The sequence below is a fragment of the Loxodonta africana genome, chromosome 4 (assembly GCF_030014295.1).
Source record: "Loxodonta africana isolate mLoxAfr1 chromosome 4, mLoxAfr1.hap2, whole genome shotgun sequence".
Classification (NCBI taxonomy): domain Eukaryota; kingdom Metazoa; phylum Chordata; class Mammalia; order Proboscidea; family Elephantidae; genus Loxodonta; species Loxodonta africana.
Window position 1 is genome coordinate 26,722,585 of NC_087345.1, and position 18,080 is coordinate 26,740,664.

Here is an 18,080-nt window from a genome sequence, read left to right on the forward strand (position 1 = left end):
AAGGGGAGACAAGAGACAACATGGCTTGTCCACAGGAGGTGCTTCCTGAGGAGCCTGTCAGGGCCTTAAGCCTGTCTTGGCTCCCTGGGAATGACTGGGGCAAGTCTTCCTAGTGTCCCCAGAAGAGGCTGGACCAGCTGATGGCCAATGTCCCTTATCCTCCACAGCCCCTCCAACTTCAGGTTTCTAACAGTGGGTAAGATTGAGGTTCTTTTTAAGTCTCTGAATCAGATATTGAATGTCATCTAGGCTTTGAGAACTTTATTTGAATCGTTCAGACATTTATATGTTGTTGTTAGGTGCCGTCAAGTTGGTTCTGACTCATAGCGACCCTATGCACAACAGAACGAAACACTGCCTAGTCCTGTGCCATCCTTACAATTGTTGTTATGCTTGACCCCACTGTTGCAGCCACTGTGTCAATCCACCTCGTTGAGGGTCTGCCTCTTTTCTGCTGATCCTGTACTCTGCCAAGCATGATGTCCTTCTCCAGGGACTGATCCCTCTTGACAACATGTCCAAAGTATGTAAGACACAGTCTCGTCATTATTGCCTCTGAGGAGCATTCTGGGTGCACTTCTTCCAAAACAGATTTGTTTGTTCTTTTGGCAGTCCATGGTATATTCAATATTCTTCTCCAACACCACAATTCAAAGGCGTCAACTCTTCTTCGGTCTTCCTTATTCATTGTCCAGCTTTCACATGCATATGACGTGATTGAAAATACCATGGCTTGGGTCAGGTGCACCTTAGTCTTTAGGGTGACATCTTTGCTCTTCAACACTTTGAAGAGCTCCTTTGCAGCAGATTTACCCAATGCAATGCGTGTTTTCATTTCTTGACTTCTGCTTCCATGGTTGTTGATTGTGGATCCAAGTAAAATGAAATCCTTAACAACTTCAATCTTTTATCCATTTATCATGATATTGCTCATTGGCCCAGTTGTGAGGATTTTTGTTTTCTTTATGTTGAGGTACAATCCAAACTGAAGGCTGTGGTCTTTGATCTTCATTAGTAAGTGCTTCAAGTCCTCTTCACTTTCAGCAGGCAAGGTTGTGTCACCTGCATAACACAGGTTGTTAGTCTTCCTCCAATCCTGATGCCCTGTTCTTCTTCATATAGTCCAGCTTCTCGTATTATTTGCTCAGCATACAGATTGAATAGGTATGGTGAAAGAATACAACCCTGACGCACACCTTTCCTGACTTTAAACCAATCAGTATCCCCTTGTTCTATCTGGACAACTGCCTCTTTATGTATGTAAAGGTTCCTCATGAGCACAATTAAGTGTTCTGGAATTCCCATTCTTTGCAGTGTTATCCATAGTTTGTTATGATCCACACTGTTGAATGCCTTTGCATAGTCAATAAAACACAGGTAAACATCCTTCTGGTATTCTTTGCTTTCAGCCAGGATCCATCTGACATCAGCAATGATATCCCTGGTTCCACGTCCTCTTCTGAAACCGGCCTGAATTTCTGGCAGTTGCCTGTTGATATACTGCTGCGGCCGTTTTTGAATGATCTTCAGGAAAATTTTGCTTGTGTGTGATTTAATGATATTGTTCTATAATTTCCACATTCATTTGGATCACCCTTCTTGGGAATAGGCATAAATATGGATCTCTTCCAGTCAGTTGGCCAGGAAGCTATCTTCCGTATTTCTTGGCATAGACAAGTGAGCACCTCCAGCGCTGCATTGGTTTGTTGAAACATCTCAATTGATATTACAGCAATTCCTGGAGCCAATGCCTTCAGAGCAGCTTGGACTTCTTCCTTCAGTACCATCAGTTCCTGATCATGTGCCACCTCTTGAAATGGTTGAACATCGACTAATTCTTTTTGGTATAATGATTCTGTGTATTCCTTCCATCTACTTTTGATGCTTCCTGCATCGTTTAATATTTTTGCCACGGAATCCTTCACTATTGCAACTCGAGGCTTGAATTTTTTCTTCAGTTCTTTCAGCTTGAGAAATGCTGAGTGTGTTCTTCCCTTTTGGTTTTCCATCTCCAGCTCTTTGCACATGTCATTATAATACTTAACTTTTGTTTTCTCAAGCCGCCCTTAGGTCTCGCCTTTTTTTTGGAATTTGAGTTTTGTTCTATATTTTTCTCCCATTCTAATTGGGACCTTCTATTGTGTCCCTGTTCAGAAGGGTCAGTAGTGGTAGCCAGGCACCACTTAGTTCTTCTGGTCTCAGGTTAGAAGAGGCTGTGGTTCATGTGGGCTGTTAGTTTTGCCCACTAGTTTCTTCTTTGTTTTCCTCCACTCTCTCTTGCTCCACGTGAGTAAAACCCACTGCCGTCGAGTTGGTTCTGACTCATAGCGACGCTATAGGACAGAGTAGAACTGTCCCATAGAGTTTCCTAGGAGCGCCTGGTGGATTTGAACTGCCAGCCTCTTGGTTAGCAGCTGTAGCGCTTAACCACTATGCCACCAGGGTTTCCTCCATTTGAGTAGAGATCAATGTTTGTATCTCAGATGGCTGCACACAAGCTTTTAAGATTTCAGACGCTACTCACCAAACCAGAATGCAGAACATTATCTTTGGTGTACTATGTTATGCCAGTTGACTAAGTAGTCCCATGACACTATGTTCCCAAGACTTTTGACCCGGTGAACCATTTTCACAAGTTGTTTGGGTGTGTCTGGGAAGCCTCCGTAATTGTACCGCCTATGTGGTTGGTTATATATGTGGATACATATGTAGCTCACACAAATGTGTATTTACATATGCCTGGCTATGAATCAGAATTGACTCAACGGCAATGGGTTTGGTTTTTTTTTTGGACAGTTACACCTATACATGCATATGCATTTACTCCCATATGCCATTCTGTACACATACATGCGTCCATATCTACCTACATGACCACACATACACTTTTGGGTTATTTTTGGCTTTGCAAAATTGTATATGTTACAGCATTTTCCAAAATTGTCCCTTTTTCTCATGTACTTCTTAGTGTCTTGTTTGCCTTGGTTAAGTTATGCTTACATTCTCTGTATTTGGTCTTGCTTTTACCATCACCAAAAGTAACAAGCATCTACTATCTAGAAAGTGATTACTACCACCCTCCCTCCCATTCCGGATAACCATCAAAGAACTGTGCTTTCTGTGTATATATCTATTCTTGACTTTTTTAATAGAGGGATCATACAATATTTGTCCTTTCGTGATTGACTTATTTCACTCAGCACAATGTCCTCCAGATTCATCCATATTATATGATGTTTTGCAGTCTCCTCATTATTCTTTATAGTTGTGTGGTATTCCATTGTGTGTATGTACCACAGTTTATCCATTCATCCATTGATGGGCACTTAGGTTGTTTCCATCTTTTTGCTGTTGAGAATAATGCTGCAATGAACATAGGTGTGCAGATGTCTATTCCTGTCACTGCTCTTATAGCTCTAGGATAAATACCTAGGACTGGAATTGCTGGATCATAAGGCATTTCTACGTCTAGCTTTTTGAGGAAGCACCATACTGTTTTCCATAGTGGTTGCACCATTTTACAGTCCCACCAGCAATGTGTAAGCGTTCCAGTCCTTCCACAGCCTTGTCAGCATTTATTGGTTTCTTGTGTAAAATCAGTGCCATTTTGTGGGGGTGAGGTGGCATCTCATTGTAGTTTTGATTTGCATTTCTCTGATGATTAATGATTGCGAACATCTTTTCATGTATTTGTTGGCCCCTTGAATGTCCTCTTTGGTGAAGCATCTGCTCATGTCCTTGGCCCATTTGTTGATTGAACTATCTGTCCTTTTATTTCCATAGTAGTCTTAAAAAAAACAACGCCCAAGGCTTACAAGCTTTTCCTATAGGTGTTCACAACATTTTCTGATGCTCCGTGGAATTTGAAGATGAAAAATGGAAGCTCTGACAGTGCCTGTGGGCTTTTCTTTTGCTGTACCGTCAGATGAAAGCACACAGCTTCCAGCTCAAAGTGGCAGCGTTGGAACTACTTTCTGGTCTGCGCTTTGGTTAAATGAACAACAGAGCTGGCTTTCTGTTTTTTTTGTAATAATTGTATAGTCTTGCTGCCATCATCCATTATCCAAAAGGCATTCATTTTCTAAATTTGTTCCCGCTCTTGTTTCTGCCTTGGGAAAGTACATAACTGATTAGTCAAAGGGTGTTCAGTTTATACTTTAGAGTCTAAAGTTTAGACAGAGTGTTTCTCTTTGGAGAGTAGCTGGCATTCTTTTACCCTGTGATTATTCATGTTGCTCTAAACGCTTTTTTGAGATGGTTGCATGGGGCGTTGAGATCACTTCTCAGCTTCTGCTCTTGTTCCTTGTGTTTATTTGAGGATGACGAGTGAAGCATTCACATTTTCAGGTGATGGCACACGTGATTAATAAAGCTTGGCCTTTGCTGTAGCGGGGGAAATTACCGTGCAGCTTTCGGAGATGTGCTGACTACTCTTGGTTTTCCGTCGAAGGAGTTTTTCCTTGAGGGCATCACATATGCTTCCCTGGCAGTAGAAAGGGAGCTAGAACTGATTGCCAACTCTATTTCTAAATTTAAACTTTTAATTTAAACACACTGTTAACACTTCCCTTGGAAAGGTCATTTGTGAAAGTGGAGCTTTTGGTCACTCAGTAAGTAATCCTGCATCACTTGCTTCGTGTGGACAGTGTGGTGTGCTCATCCTCAGAAAATAGCATCATCGCCAGGGGCCCATCAATTACTCAAGGCCAGATCTTTGACGGTAGATAACCAGAGAGCTGGGGACAGCTTTCCTCTCCCCTTCTTCAGGACTAGTTCTTCTGAACTGTCTTCAAGTTTCTTGGAATGTTAGTGTATGTTTAGCATCCTCAGATCTGCCTTTTTTTGCAAAAGGAAAATAAAAACGAGGTCATTATCTTACTGATTTTGGCAAAAGAAACCAGCAAGGAAATGAAATTGTTGGTGAATCTTGACTGTTTGGATTTTTAATAGACTCAGCCTCATTGAGGTTGTCAGTGGGAGTAAAATTAATTTATTCATTCATACATTTGCATTCATTGGCTTGGAAATTCTTTGTGGGGTTAGAAAGGCTTGGTTTAAAGAAAGTCTAACGTGGGAACTAAGGAGCCCTGGTGGCACAGTGATTAAGCCCTCAGCTGCTAACCGAAAGGTTGGTGGTTTGAACTCACCAGCCACTTCATGGGAGAAAGAGGTGGCAGTCTGCTTCTGTAAAGATTATAGCCTTGGAAACCCTGTGAGGCAGTTCTGCTCTATTCTATAAGGTTGCTATGAGTTAGTTGGAATCCACTCACTGGCAGGGGAAATGTGGGAATTTAACTGGGCACCATGAATAGGCTGCAGGGGTCAAAAACCCCATGAAATTTTATGCAAAATCTTCACGTGCATTTTTCTGGAAGAGGGCTCGTAGGTTCTGTCAGGTTTCCAACGGGGTCCATGCCCCAAAGGTAGAAGGAGCTTTCTGAGATGATGCTTACGACATGTCTCAGTGGCTGGGACCCAAGCCTTTGCTCATGCCACAGTCCCCTGATTGGAGCTCCACCGTGCATGAGAAGTGCCTCTTAGATATCTCAGCTGACACCTTAGAGTAGAAGTGGGTACTGTGGGCCCTTCATAGGCGGAGAGAAGAGAAGGCAAAGCAGAAGCACTGTAGACTTTGTAGTAAGCACTGAAATAATGAAGTATTGATGCCTTAGTCATCCAGTGCTGCCATAACAGAAATACCACAAGTGGGTGGCTTTAACAAAGAGAAATTGATTTTCTCACAGTCGAGTAGGCTACAAGTCCAAATTCAGGGCACCAGCTGCAGGAGAAGGCTTTCTGTCTCCGTCGGCTCTGGAGGAAGGTCCTTGTCCTCGATCTTCCCGTGGTTGAGGAGCTTCTCAGGCACAGGGACTCTGCGTGTGTCCAAAGGACGCGTTCTGCTCCTGGTGCTGCTTTCTGGGTGGTATGAGGGCCCCAACTCTCTGCTTGCTTCCCTTTCATCTCTTCAGAGATAAAAGGTGGTGCAGGCCACACCCAAGGGAAACTCCCTTTACCTTGGGTCAGGGAGCTGACCTGAGTAAGGGTGGGGTTACAATCTCACCCTAATCCTCTCAACATAAGATTACAGTCACAAAATGGAGGACAACCACACATGACCTGACCAAGTTGATACACACATTTTTGGGGGGACATAATTGAATCCATGACAGTTGACTATGTTTTATTTTAGAAAAAAATGCACCCTTCACAAATGCTGGTGGATTCTTATAACTGTGGGAAAGGGAGTCAAGAACATCAGTTTTGGAGCTGGATTTCTGGTTCAAATCCCAGTTCTGCCATTTAGTGATTATGTGTCCTTCAGCAAGTTATATAATTTCTTTGTGCGTCAAGTGTCCTCATCTATGAAATGGGATAATGTAATATTTGTTTCACAAGGTTATTGTAAGGATCAAATGAGATACTATAAAGTGTTTATGATTGTATGTAGTGCATGGTAAGAAAACTCAGTTGCCGTGGAGTCGGTTCTGACTCGTGGCAGCCCTGTGTGTCAGAGTAGAACCTTGCTCCACAGAGCTTTCAGTGGCTAATTTTTGGAAGTATATCACTAGCCCTTTCTTCTGAGGCACCTCTGGTGGACTCGAACCGCCAACCTTTGGTTAGCAGTCAAGCTCATTAACCGTTTACTACACCACTCGGGACACTAGTGCATGACAAGTGCCTGATAAATTCTAGCTATTATAATACAGTAAGGTGGTCGTTCTTAGTAATGTGGGAGTAATAAGATATGGAGGAGTCCTTGGGTGGCACAAATGGTTCAGGGCTTGGTTACTATCCAAAAGGTCAGTGGTTCGAACTCACACAGAGGAGCCTGGCAGTCTGTTTCTGAAAGATCACTGCCTTGAAAACTCTGGGGCAGTTCTACTGTGCACACATGGAGTCACCATGCGTCAGCATTGACTCGATGGCGAACAACAACCGTAGATATGGACAGTTTGATTTTTGTGTGTATATGTTCATTGTTTTGCACGTACCTACAAAAGGCACCTGTCTTAGGCATTTGCCTACTTTTGAATTGTTTCAAGTAACTTTTGGTGCACAAACATCAAAATAGGATGGTTCATGTTCTTGTCATACAATATTGCATGATGAAATTCTTCCTGATAATTGATTACCTTTTAAACGGTTAACTGGATGAGAATATCGTATTTCCTTTTTGTCTTCAGAAATATATTGTTCAGTGTTTGATCCTTAATTTCATTTAGGATATGGTCAGAGAGTGAAGATTCATAAAGTCTGAGATTTCACTTATATAATCAATTTCTCTGTCATCATTAGACTCTAGAGAGCTACTGTCTGCATCTTGGCATTCATCTTCTGACTCATCTAATAATTGTGAAATGTCTTCTGTCAGTTTTCTTCTTTTTTTGCCTTTAGGGGTAGAAAATGAAAAATGACATGAATTCTCAACTGTGTTCTGTGAAAGCTAAAAAATGACTCCAAAGATGTACCTTCAGGCTTCTTGTAGTCCTTCCTGAAAAATGATGTGATACTTTGGGCAATGCAATGAGAAAACTGAAGGATGATGTTGTAACGATGATTTATCTCACTATTGTACCATCTTAGGTGATCCCATCATTTTCTAGCTTTCTTTTTTTTTTTTTATTAAAGATAGGAGTAATTAATGGGTAATGATAAAACTAGGTCCCTGGGTGGCGGAAATGGTTTGCAGTTGACTACTAACTTAAAAGTTAGCGGTTTGAATCCACCCAGCGATGCCATGGAAGAAAGGCCTGGTGATTTGCTTGCATAAAGATTACAGCCAAGAAACTCCTTTGGAGCAGTTCTGCTCTGTGCACATGGGGTCTCTGTGAGTTGGAATTGACTTGATAGCAACTGGTTTGTTTGTTTTAATGATGAAGTTATTCCTAGAATGATAAAATAGGAAAGTATTTCAGGATATAGGCAAAATAAGATCACTAAGATCCATATCGCATCTTAGATTTTTGGAAAGATCCAGTGGATTCATATGGTAATTGTAAGGTAGAATGAATTTTTGGAAGACCTTTAAGAAAGAATAAAAGTCATGAAATAGCAGTTCTTACAAATAGAACTACTCAAAAAAGAAACTCAAAAACTGTCACTGGAGCCAGTGGACCCTGATGGTATTGCCGAATACGGGAAGGTGGGTCCTCGTCTGGTGCGCTCAGACCTGCCAGTAGTCTGGATACTGGTCTCTGAGAAAGAGAAAGTAACTGAAGTTCCTCAGATCCAACTCCCCGAGCTATGGGGAAGGAGGGCTTATGTATGGTTTGGGCAGCAAGATGGTGGCCGTGCAGGTGTACTGAGGAGGAAAAATTTAGAAAGATACCAAAAACCAAACCCGTTGCCATTGAGCTGATTCCGACTCATAGCAACCCCACAGGACAGAGTAGAACTGCCCCATTGAGTTTCCAAGGAGTGCCTAGTGGATTTGAACTGCTGACCTTTTGGTTAGCAGCCGTAGCACTTAACCACTACACCACCAAAGTTTCCCTAGAAAGGATGCTTTGCAAGAATTATGGCAGCCAGGAAACAGGAGGTGACGTGGTTCTTGTCAGACCTCTCACTTTGGAATAGGGCCCGGTTGAAGATTTTCCTTCTGATTTGTTTCACCTGCTGGTGCGTCTTCTGTTGAGGTCACCTAATGGTAACAGCTGGCTCAAATCTGGTTTCGACTGGTTTAAGGCAGTCTTTCCTGACTAATGGAGATTTACTGCCATTTATAGGGTCAGGTTATAATGGTAATGCTAGGAGTCTGTCCTGCTTCTAATATATCACCTGAAGGAAATAATCTAAAAGGCAGACAACAGTTATCCTATGAAGATGTTCACTGCAGCGTTATTTTTATAAAATAGGGAAAAACCTAGGTGTATGGTATAGAGTAATAGATTGGTTGTGGCACATTAATGTACCAAAATCTTATATAATGGTGAGTTACAGTTCCAGAAATTCTTTAATGATGTGGGAGTACAGTCATGATAACCAGAGAGTTATTGACTCTGACTCATGGCAACCACATGTATGTCAGAGTAGAAAAACTTGTGTTCCCTAGGGTTTTCAGTGACTGGTTTTTCGGAAGCAGATTGTCAGGCTTTTCTTCCAAGGTGCCTCTGGGTAGAATAGAACCTCCAACCTTTTGGTTAACAGCCAGACATGCTAACTGTTTGCACTACCCAGGGACTCCATAGTCACGATACCCACCCAGTGCTGTCGAGTCGATTACAACTCATAGCGACCCTATAGGACAGAGTAGAACTGCCCCATAGGGTTTCCAAGGAGAGCCTGGCGGATTCGAACTGCCTACCCTTTGGTTAGCAGCTGTAGCACTTAACCACTACGCCACACCAGGGTTTGCATAGTCATGATAGAATATTAAATGTGCAAAGCACAATGTAAAACTGTATATACAGTGTGAGGTCACCTGTGTAAAATCTATACACGAAAAATATTGATAGCAAATACATGAAATATTACTAGTTTTATTTGTGGATGTTGAGATGATATGTGATATTTAAATTTTCCCGTTCATACATTTTTATCACCTAAAATCTCTATAATTATCATGTTTCATTTTTTAAGCAAAGCACATCTTTTGTAATGTTGAAGCAAATCACTCTGTTTTTATAATAGCTTAATTGACATATTTACATACAACACAATTCACCTATTTGAGGTACACCATTCAGTGGTTTTTAGTATCTTCACAGAGTTGTGTAACCATCACTACAATCAATTTTAGAACATTTTCATCACTCTAAAAAAAAAATTTATAATCCATTAGCCATAACTTTCCATTTCTCCCCAAGTCCCCTCCCCCTGACAACCACTAATCTGCTTTCTGTCTCCGGGTTTGCTTATTCTGGACAGTTCGTATAAATGGAATCATACAGTATGTGGTCCTTTATGACTGGCTTCTTTCACTTAGTGTAATCTTTCAAGGTGAAGCAAGTTATTCTTGTACTTTAGTTTACTCATTTTATTTAAAAATCATGCTCGCTTTTATTTATTACATGGTGTAATGTGTTTTTTTCTTCTAGATTTGATTCCTTCAATTATGAGCAACCTGTTGAATCCAGATGCCATTTTCTCCAACAATGAAATGAGCCTGTCGGATATTGAGATCTATGGTTTTGATTATGATTACACTTTGGTGTTTTATTCAAAGCACCTCCACACATTGATATTTAATGCTGCTCGGGACCTTCTCATCAACGAACACCGGGTAAGATCACAGGGACATTTGGGTCTTCCTCCCCTTTTTGCTTAGACATTTGAAGAACAGCCTTGAGCTGTTACCCCTTGCTTGGCACACAGAAGTCATTTAGTAAGTTGTTGCAGAATGAGTGAGTAGACTTTGACTATATCTTTAAGATAGTTGTTTTTAAAAAAATCTTCAGCTGTCTCTGGTAAAAGATGCCCTAAGTTAGGCGTTAATGGAGACTGTTATGGATGGAATTGTATTCCCCAGAAATGTTTGTCAACTTGGTTAGGCCATGTTTCCCAGGTTTGTGTGATCATCTACCATTTTGTCATCTGATGTGATTTTCCTATGTGTTGTAAACCAGACCTCTATGATGTTAATGAGGCAGGATTAGAGGCAGTTATGTTAATGAGGGAGGACTCAATCTACAAGCTTAGGTTTTGTGTTAAGTCAGTCTCTTTTGAGATATAAAAGAGAGAAGCAGGCAAAGAGACAGGGGGTCTCATACCACCAAGAAACAAGAGCCAGGAAAATAGTGCATCCTTTGGACCTGGGGTCCCTTCACTGAGAAGCTCTTCAACCTGGGAAGATTGTTGACAAGGACCTTCCACTAGAGCTGTCAGAGAGGGAAAGCCTTCCCTTGGAGACGGTGCCCTGAATTTGGACATCTAGTCTAATTCTGTTTGAATTAAAGAGAATAAACTTTCATTTATCGAGAGAATAAATTTCTGTTTGTTAAAGCCATCACTTGTGGTATTTCTGTTATAGCAGCACTAGATGACTAAGACAGGATTTGGTGCCAGAGAGTGGGGTGCCACTGTAATAGGTATCTAAAACGTAGAAATGGTTTTGAAACTGTGAATGAAGAGAGACTGGAAGAGTTTTAAATTGCCCAGCAGTAAAAGCCTGGATAGCCATGAAGAGACTTTTGGTGGAATTATGGATGTCAAAGACAATTCTGTTGAAGACTTGGAAGGAAGTGAGAAGAGCTGTTACACTGGAGGTGGTGCAGATGGCAAGAAGCAGCACCAGCGAACCAGCAGCAGCAGAGAAATCGTGGCAGCAGAACCAGGAGACTAGCATGAGACAGCACTGGAGTCAGCCCCTGGAGCGAGAGAGCTGAGTGCCTTTGTGCAGGAGGTTTCCTGGCAGAGTGAGATGCCCATGGGCACTTATTGGTGGAGCTAGCCTTGCTGACCCAAGGAGCAGAAGAGCAGAGTGCCTTCTGGCTGAAGTTTACTGCTGGATTGGGGTGTCTCCAGGCACTTATTGGTAGAGCTACAGAGCTTTGGAACACTTGCTGGAATGGGCCAGATGTGGGTGATGATGCCCCAGGAGCCAAGAGGCCAAGGAACCAGGAAGCAGAAGCTGAAGAGGTGAACACAGAAAGCAGAGCTGCCTGGGTGTCCAAGGGTGGAGTCGCCACTCAGATGGACTAGGAGAATGGGGTCACCCAAAGTCGAGGGAGCAGAGTTGTTATTCCAGTGGGCCTGGAAGGAAGAGCTGAAGCCCAGGGCCCAGGGTCCTCCACTCAGAATCCAGAGAGTATGGCCAATACCTAGAGTCTGAAGGGCAGGGTCATCGTGTAAATGGTCTCAGAGAACAGGGGATTATTTTCAAGACTTGAGGGCTAATGTAATGTGTTCTACTGACTTGCCTGGTGCCTGTTATGCCTTCTTTCCCTCTAGTTTCTCCCATTTTTGATGGAAATATCTACCTTGTGTTGGTCCCACCATTGTACTTTGGAAGCAAATAACTTGTATTCTGGATTTCACAGATGAAGAGGAATTTTTAGATTTTGAACTTGGAGTTGATTTAAGACTTTTGCTATGATATGATGGGGCAAATGTTTCTTACATGTGGCAAGGACATGAATATTGAAGGCCAAAGGGTAGAATGTTATGGATTGAATTGTGTCCCCCAATAAATGTATATCAACTTGGTTAGGCCATGATTCCCAGTATTGTGTGATTGTTCACTGTTTTGTCATCAGATATGATTTTCCTATGTGTTGTGAATCCTGCCTCTATGATGTTAATGAGGCAGAATTAGAGGCAGTTATGTTAATGAGGCAGGACTCAATCTACAAGATTTGGTTTTGTCTTAAGTCAGCCTCTTTTGAGATATAAAAGGGAGAAGCGAACAAAGAGACGGGGGACCACGAAACCAGAGCCAGGAAAATAGCATGTCATTTGGACCCAGGGTCCCTGCTCTGAGAAGCTCTTCCACCTGGAGAGATCGATGACAAGGACCTTCTGCCAGAGCCAACAGAGAGAGAAAGCCTTCCCCTGGAGCTGGTGCCCTGCATTCAGACTTCTAGCCTACTAGACTGAGAGAATAAACTTCTGTTTGTTATAGCCACTCACTAGATAACTAAGGCAGACTCAGCTGCAGATGTCTGTGTTCTCATTGCTTACAGATTAGTGACATAATTCCCCCTAGGCCTGGTGAAGTGAAAGCCTGGCAATTGCTGGTTAGAAGGGATTCCTCAAATGATAGGCAGTGTTTTACCCTTAGCACTGATTTGAACTGCTTTGTTATATAAAGCATATTTTCAATGTCTTGGAGCTCTGGTGGCACAGTGGTTAAGAGCTTGGCTGCTAACCAGAAGGTCGGCAGTTCGAATCTACCAACTGCTGCTTGGAAACTGTATGGGGCAGTTCTCTTCTGTCCTATAGGGTCGCTATGGGTTAGAATCGACTCGATAGCAAAGGTTTTTTTTTTTTCCTTTGGTTCTGTGCTAAGCTCTGTAATAGAAGCAGGGAGGATAAAGGGGAATAGGACACAGGTACTGCCCTTGGAGAACCAACAGTCTAATGGGAGAGGTAGCCAGTTGGGTAGAAAAATTATGATGCTACCTGGGGGAGGGCTCAATAGAGATCTGAACAGAGAGCTAGGGATGCATGCAGGATGGTTGGAACAACTAACTTTGCCTGAGGGAGCTAGGGACATGACAGAGAAGGTAGTATTTCAGCCAAGCCTTGAAGGAGTTTGCCAGCTAAATGAATAATTTCTTTTATAAGGATCAGCATAAAGCTGATTCCTACGAGGCAGAGGTTAAAGATGTCCCAAATGTCTAACTTTTCCAAGCTGCTGTACCACTCCATCATCTCTAACATCAACTGCTCCCTCTCGCCTCAGTACTCTCCCTACTGTCTTTGGGTTCCCTAATTTCTTGCAGTGACTCACAGAACTCACGGAACGTATAAAGGAAATTGCTCATGAAGTTTTGGAGGGTGGCAAGTCCCAAATTTGTGAGTCAGGTGTAGACTTCTCCCTGGCCCTTGGTCTCTGCCCAAAGGCACTCAGCTTTCTTGCCAGGAAGCCTACTGTGCTGTCTCCTGCAGGTCTCTCCTTCCTTGGTGGTGGTGGGCTCTCCTCTTTGCTCTGGACTTGGCTCTCTCTTAAGGCAAAGCTGACCAATCCCCTTGGTATACCACAATTACTGTATCACCTAGGTGGAAGTTATGAGACATGGCTATAAAGGCCACACACAAAAGTAATTAATCCACCATACCAGCAGAGGTGGACTTAGGGTGGGTGGAGTGGGTGGATGTGAGTAACCTAGAGACCCAAATCATGGAAACTGACTGTGATGGTTAAGATTGTGTGTCAGCTTGGCTGGGGCGTGATTCTCAGTGTTTATATGTGATCACTCCCATTATGGGATCTGTTGTGAGTAGCCAGTCAGTTGAAAAGGAGTTTCCTTGAGGGTGTGGCCTGCATCCGAATATAAGCAGACTTTGTAGCTTTTTCCTCACTCTGGATCCTGTGGCTGCCTCCTATTCGTCTGACCTCCAGTTCTTGGGACTTGAGCTATCAGCTTATCTGCTGATCTTAGGATTTCTGGATCTTCACAGCCTATGAGCAAGAGCCCTGCTTTCAGACTTGCTGATCTTGAGTTCGCCAGCACCTGCAGCCATGTGAATCGGGAGAAGCCTCTATTCTGATCCATGGACTTGGGACATTCTAGCCTCTACAATTGCGTGAGCTGTTTCCTCGATATACATCTCTCTCTCTATATATTTATATGCTTTATTAGTTTTGCTTCTCTAGAGAACCCAGCCTAAGGCACTGATCGTTTTATATTTGACTCTTTGAGTACCAGATATATAATGGGTTGGGTATTGTAGAGACAAGCCTTATTATGCCCTCCAAGACTTCTCTTCCCAGGCTTTTCATTCTTAGTTTTCCCAACTATTTGTCTTATTTTCCGTTCTTTTCATTACCCTGATCCCTTCCTTTCTGCTGTGGTTTGTCCCTCCCAAATGTGAGGCCATGAACTGAAGATGTTACTGCAAATGGGGCCTGGCCAGTGTGGCATAGAGGGAGACTACTACCTCCCTGGTTCTGGACGCCGTACTTTTATTATACTGATGCACCAAAAGTTTCCCTTAGTTTTAGGTGATGACCATTTGATCTAGTCTATCCCTGATCCCATCAGCTTTTTGTTATCAGTGGAGTTAATAAGCAACCCATTTTGTCCTCTTCCAAAATGCAGAAATGGTGTTTTCCAAAAATAACCTTTTCTTCTGCCTTTAATCAATCCAACAGCCAGCCTATGGCACTTTACCAATTGTGAAACTATCTAGCCATCCAGCTGCATGTCTCCATTTGTTCCAGACACATACTTCTCTTCCATCAAATCTGTGGTCCTTTCTCTTGACCGTAAGGGGAATGGGGAGTTAAGAACTAAGTGGTTATGCCTTTGCTCGCCCATCAGACAGTCTACACCATCTCTTCCCCATTCTGCTGGGAGATCGAGCTGAAGGGGTATTGAATTGGTGTTGGGTATTCTAGTCCAGGATCTTCTGACCTCATTTTCTGTGACTTTGGTATCATCTATAAGATGAAGGTCATTTTAAAACAGCACCATCTCTTGATTGTCAGCTACGTGCCAAAAGCAAGGCACTTGAGTTTCAAATATTGGCTTTTACCACTTATTTCCTGTGTGATCTTGAGCCACTTACCGAATTTCTCTGGGCCTCAGTGTCCTCCTCTTTAAAATAAGCATAGTGAGAGTACTTTCCTTGCAGTGTTCTTGTGATCGTTAAATGAGTTAATAAAGGTAAAGTGCCTGGCACATAGAAAGCACTGAATCAGTATTAGTTGTTACTACTAATAGCTTGATGACAAGAGGTTTGGTTTTTTTTTAGATAAAGGTACACATTTGGGGGGTGAAATCAAGAATCACACACTCCCTTCTCTTCCTTGGCAGGCATGTGAAATGAAAACAGAGACAGTCATTGCCCTATATTATTTACATTAAAGAAAAAATTTGTTCTTGTAAAAAAAGAGTAATTGAAGGAGCTGGAACTTTCACATTTGCTTTTAGAAAGATGCAAAATTGCAGATTTACTGTGTGTCTCAAAAGCAGACATCTTTCCATCTCTACAGGCATATAAAGTGCAGTTAGTCTTGGCAGGAAAAGTGGCATCCAACTTGGAAGAATTATTTTGTTTAATTGGAGCAAGAGAAAAATCTGCGTAAGCACAATTGAATCTATTAATATGCCTGGTATAATTAGAGTTATAACATTTCTCAAAGTAACAAACAGACATAATGGAAATGAGATTTCAATAGTCTTAAATCTGGAAGCTTTCCTAATCACCATCATTGCACCTTTTATTTTTTCCATCTGTTTCACCTCTCTCCACCCCTGAAATTTTATAAATGTTTAATTTTCATGAATATTTTATTTTCATCTGAACAATAAACCCACTGAGTAGAACAGGAAGGTGTGATCAGCCCTGCAATGGGCAGCATGGAGTAGAGGAGAGGGCACCTGTGCTTGGAAGCAAACAGATTTGAGTTCAAAGCCTGGTTCTGCCTCCTACTGGCCTGTGGCCTTCAGCTAAAGGCTTAACTCTTTAAGTCTCAGTTTCCTCAACTGTAAAACAGAGACATCCATTTGTAGGGCTGATACACAGATTAAATATAATAGTAACAAAAACCTGTTGCCATCCAGTTAATTCTGTCTCATAGGGACCCTATAGGGCAGAGTAGAACTGCCCCATAGGCTTTCCAAGGAATGGCTGGCAGATTCAAATTGCTGACCTTTTAGTTAGTAGCCAAGCTCTTTAACCACTGTACCACCAGGGCTCCATACCTTCATTAGAGGTCTCATTAACAGTCAGACCATTAATTCTGGCCTTTTTACTAGAATTTGAGTTCTGCACCCTACTTTTCTTCTGCTCCATCAGGGACTCTCTGTTGTATTCCGTGTCAGGGTGATCTTTGGTGGTAGCCAGGTACCATCCAATTCTTCTGGTCTCGGGCTGATGGAGTCTGTGGTTTATGTGGCCCGTTTTGCCTCTTGGGCTTATATTTTCCTTGTGTTTTTGGTGTTCTTCATTCTCTTTTGTTCCTGATGCAGTTAATGCATCTTAGATGGCAGCTCGCTAGCTTTTAAGACCCCAGATACCACTCACCAAAGTGGGATACAGAATAGTTTCTTAATAAACTTTGTTATGCCAGTTGGCCTAGGTACTCTTTCTTATTCATGCACCCTCTCTCAGCTAAAATGCTCAGCATTCCACCCTTAATCCTGAATCCTTTAATCAAAATTTTTGAGACTCTCTGAGGTGGCAGGTGCTGCTTTGGCGGGGAGGTGGTGAGTGTCCACTGTGGTGTCTCAGAGTCAGTTCCGAGTTGACTTCATGGTGGTTTGAGGTGTGCTTTGGCATGCCACAGACCTGGGTTCAAATACGGGCTTGACCACTCTCCAGGTGTGTGATCCTGGGCAAGTTTCTTGACCCTAACTTCTTAGTTATCTAGTGCTGCTGTAACAGAAATATCACAAGCAGATGGCTTTAATGAATAGAAGTTTATTCTCTCACAATCTAGTAGGCTAGAAGTCTGAATTCAGGGCACTAGCTAGCTCTAGGTGAAGGCTCTCTCTGTCGGTTTTGGGGGAAGGTCCTTGTCATCAACCTTCCCTTGGTTGAGGAGCTTCTCAGCACAGGGACCCTGGGTCCAAAGGACATGCTCTGCTTCCAGTACTGCTTTCTTGGTGGTATGAGGTCCTCTCTGTCTCTCTGCTTGCCTCTCTCTTTTTATATCTCAAAAGAGATTAAGACACAATCTAATCTTGTAGGTTGAGTCCTGCCTCATTAACTAACTGCCTCTAATCCTGCCTCATTAACATCATAGAGGCAGGATTTACAATACATAGAAAAATCACATCAGATGACAAAATGGTGGATAGTCACACAATTCTAGGAATCATAGCCTAGCAAAGTTGACAGGTTTTTTTGGGGGAGCACAATTCCATCCATAACACTAACCTTCAGACTATTCAACGATAAAATGGTCTTAATACACTCTTTCTCTTTCGTGCTGGGTTAGTGAGGAGTAAATGAAAGCAAGTTGCAGAAAGCGTCTAGCACAGTGTGTGGTACATAGTAAAAGCTCAATAAAAGCACCGTCTCTCAGTGACATCTTTTAAATCTCTTTCTTCTTTCTCACCCCTTATTCATCATTCCCAAGTTTAAAAGGAGAGTCTAGATTGCTGAAGTTCCTTGGCTTCCTTTCAGTACAGAACCATATTACTATATCTTGGGTTCGGTGTAGACTGTGGCATGTATGTCAATAAGAATAAAGAACTGTGCACAGCATTCAGAATTCTTGGATACACCTGTGGGTGGGAATGTCAGCTTAGTGATTTCTTGGCACTCATGGCAGGTGTTAGATAAATGAGCCCAAGTGTGACATTGGAGTCAGTGCTTCCCACAGCCTGACTTCAGAACTTGCCGTGTGCGGTTGAGCCTGGTGGTACCAGGAAATGTTCTCACACAGATGTGACCCTGGCCATGAAGCCATGGAAAGCAATTTCCTTGAGTTTTACTAGTTGTCTAGGTATTCACTTGAACAGTGAACA

At 42.4% G+C, this 18,080-nt stretch overlaps 1 protein-coding gene across 1 annotated transcript in view; it reads left to right on the forward strand.

Moving 5' to 3' along the window:
* Positions 1–18,080, forward strand: part of NT5DC3 (5'-nucleotidase domain containing 3) — a 68,005-nt gene that overhangs the window by 14,424 nt on the left and 35,501 nt on the right. The window contains exon 2 of the mRNA XM_003405299.4: positions 10,038–10,222. Coding sequence (XP_003405347.1) covers positions 10,038–10,222 — 185 coding nt within the window. The remainder of the gene's footprint in view (positions 1–10,037; positions 10,223–18,080) is intronic.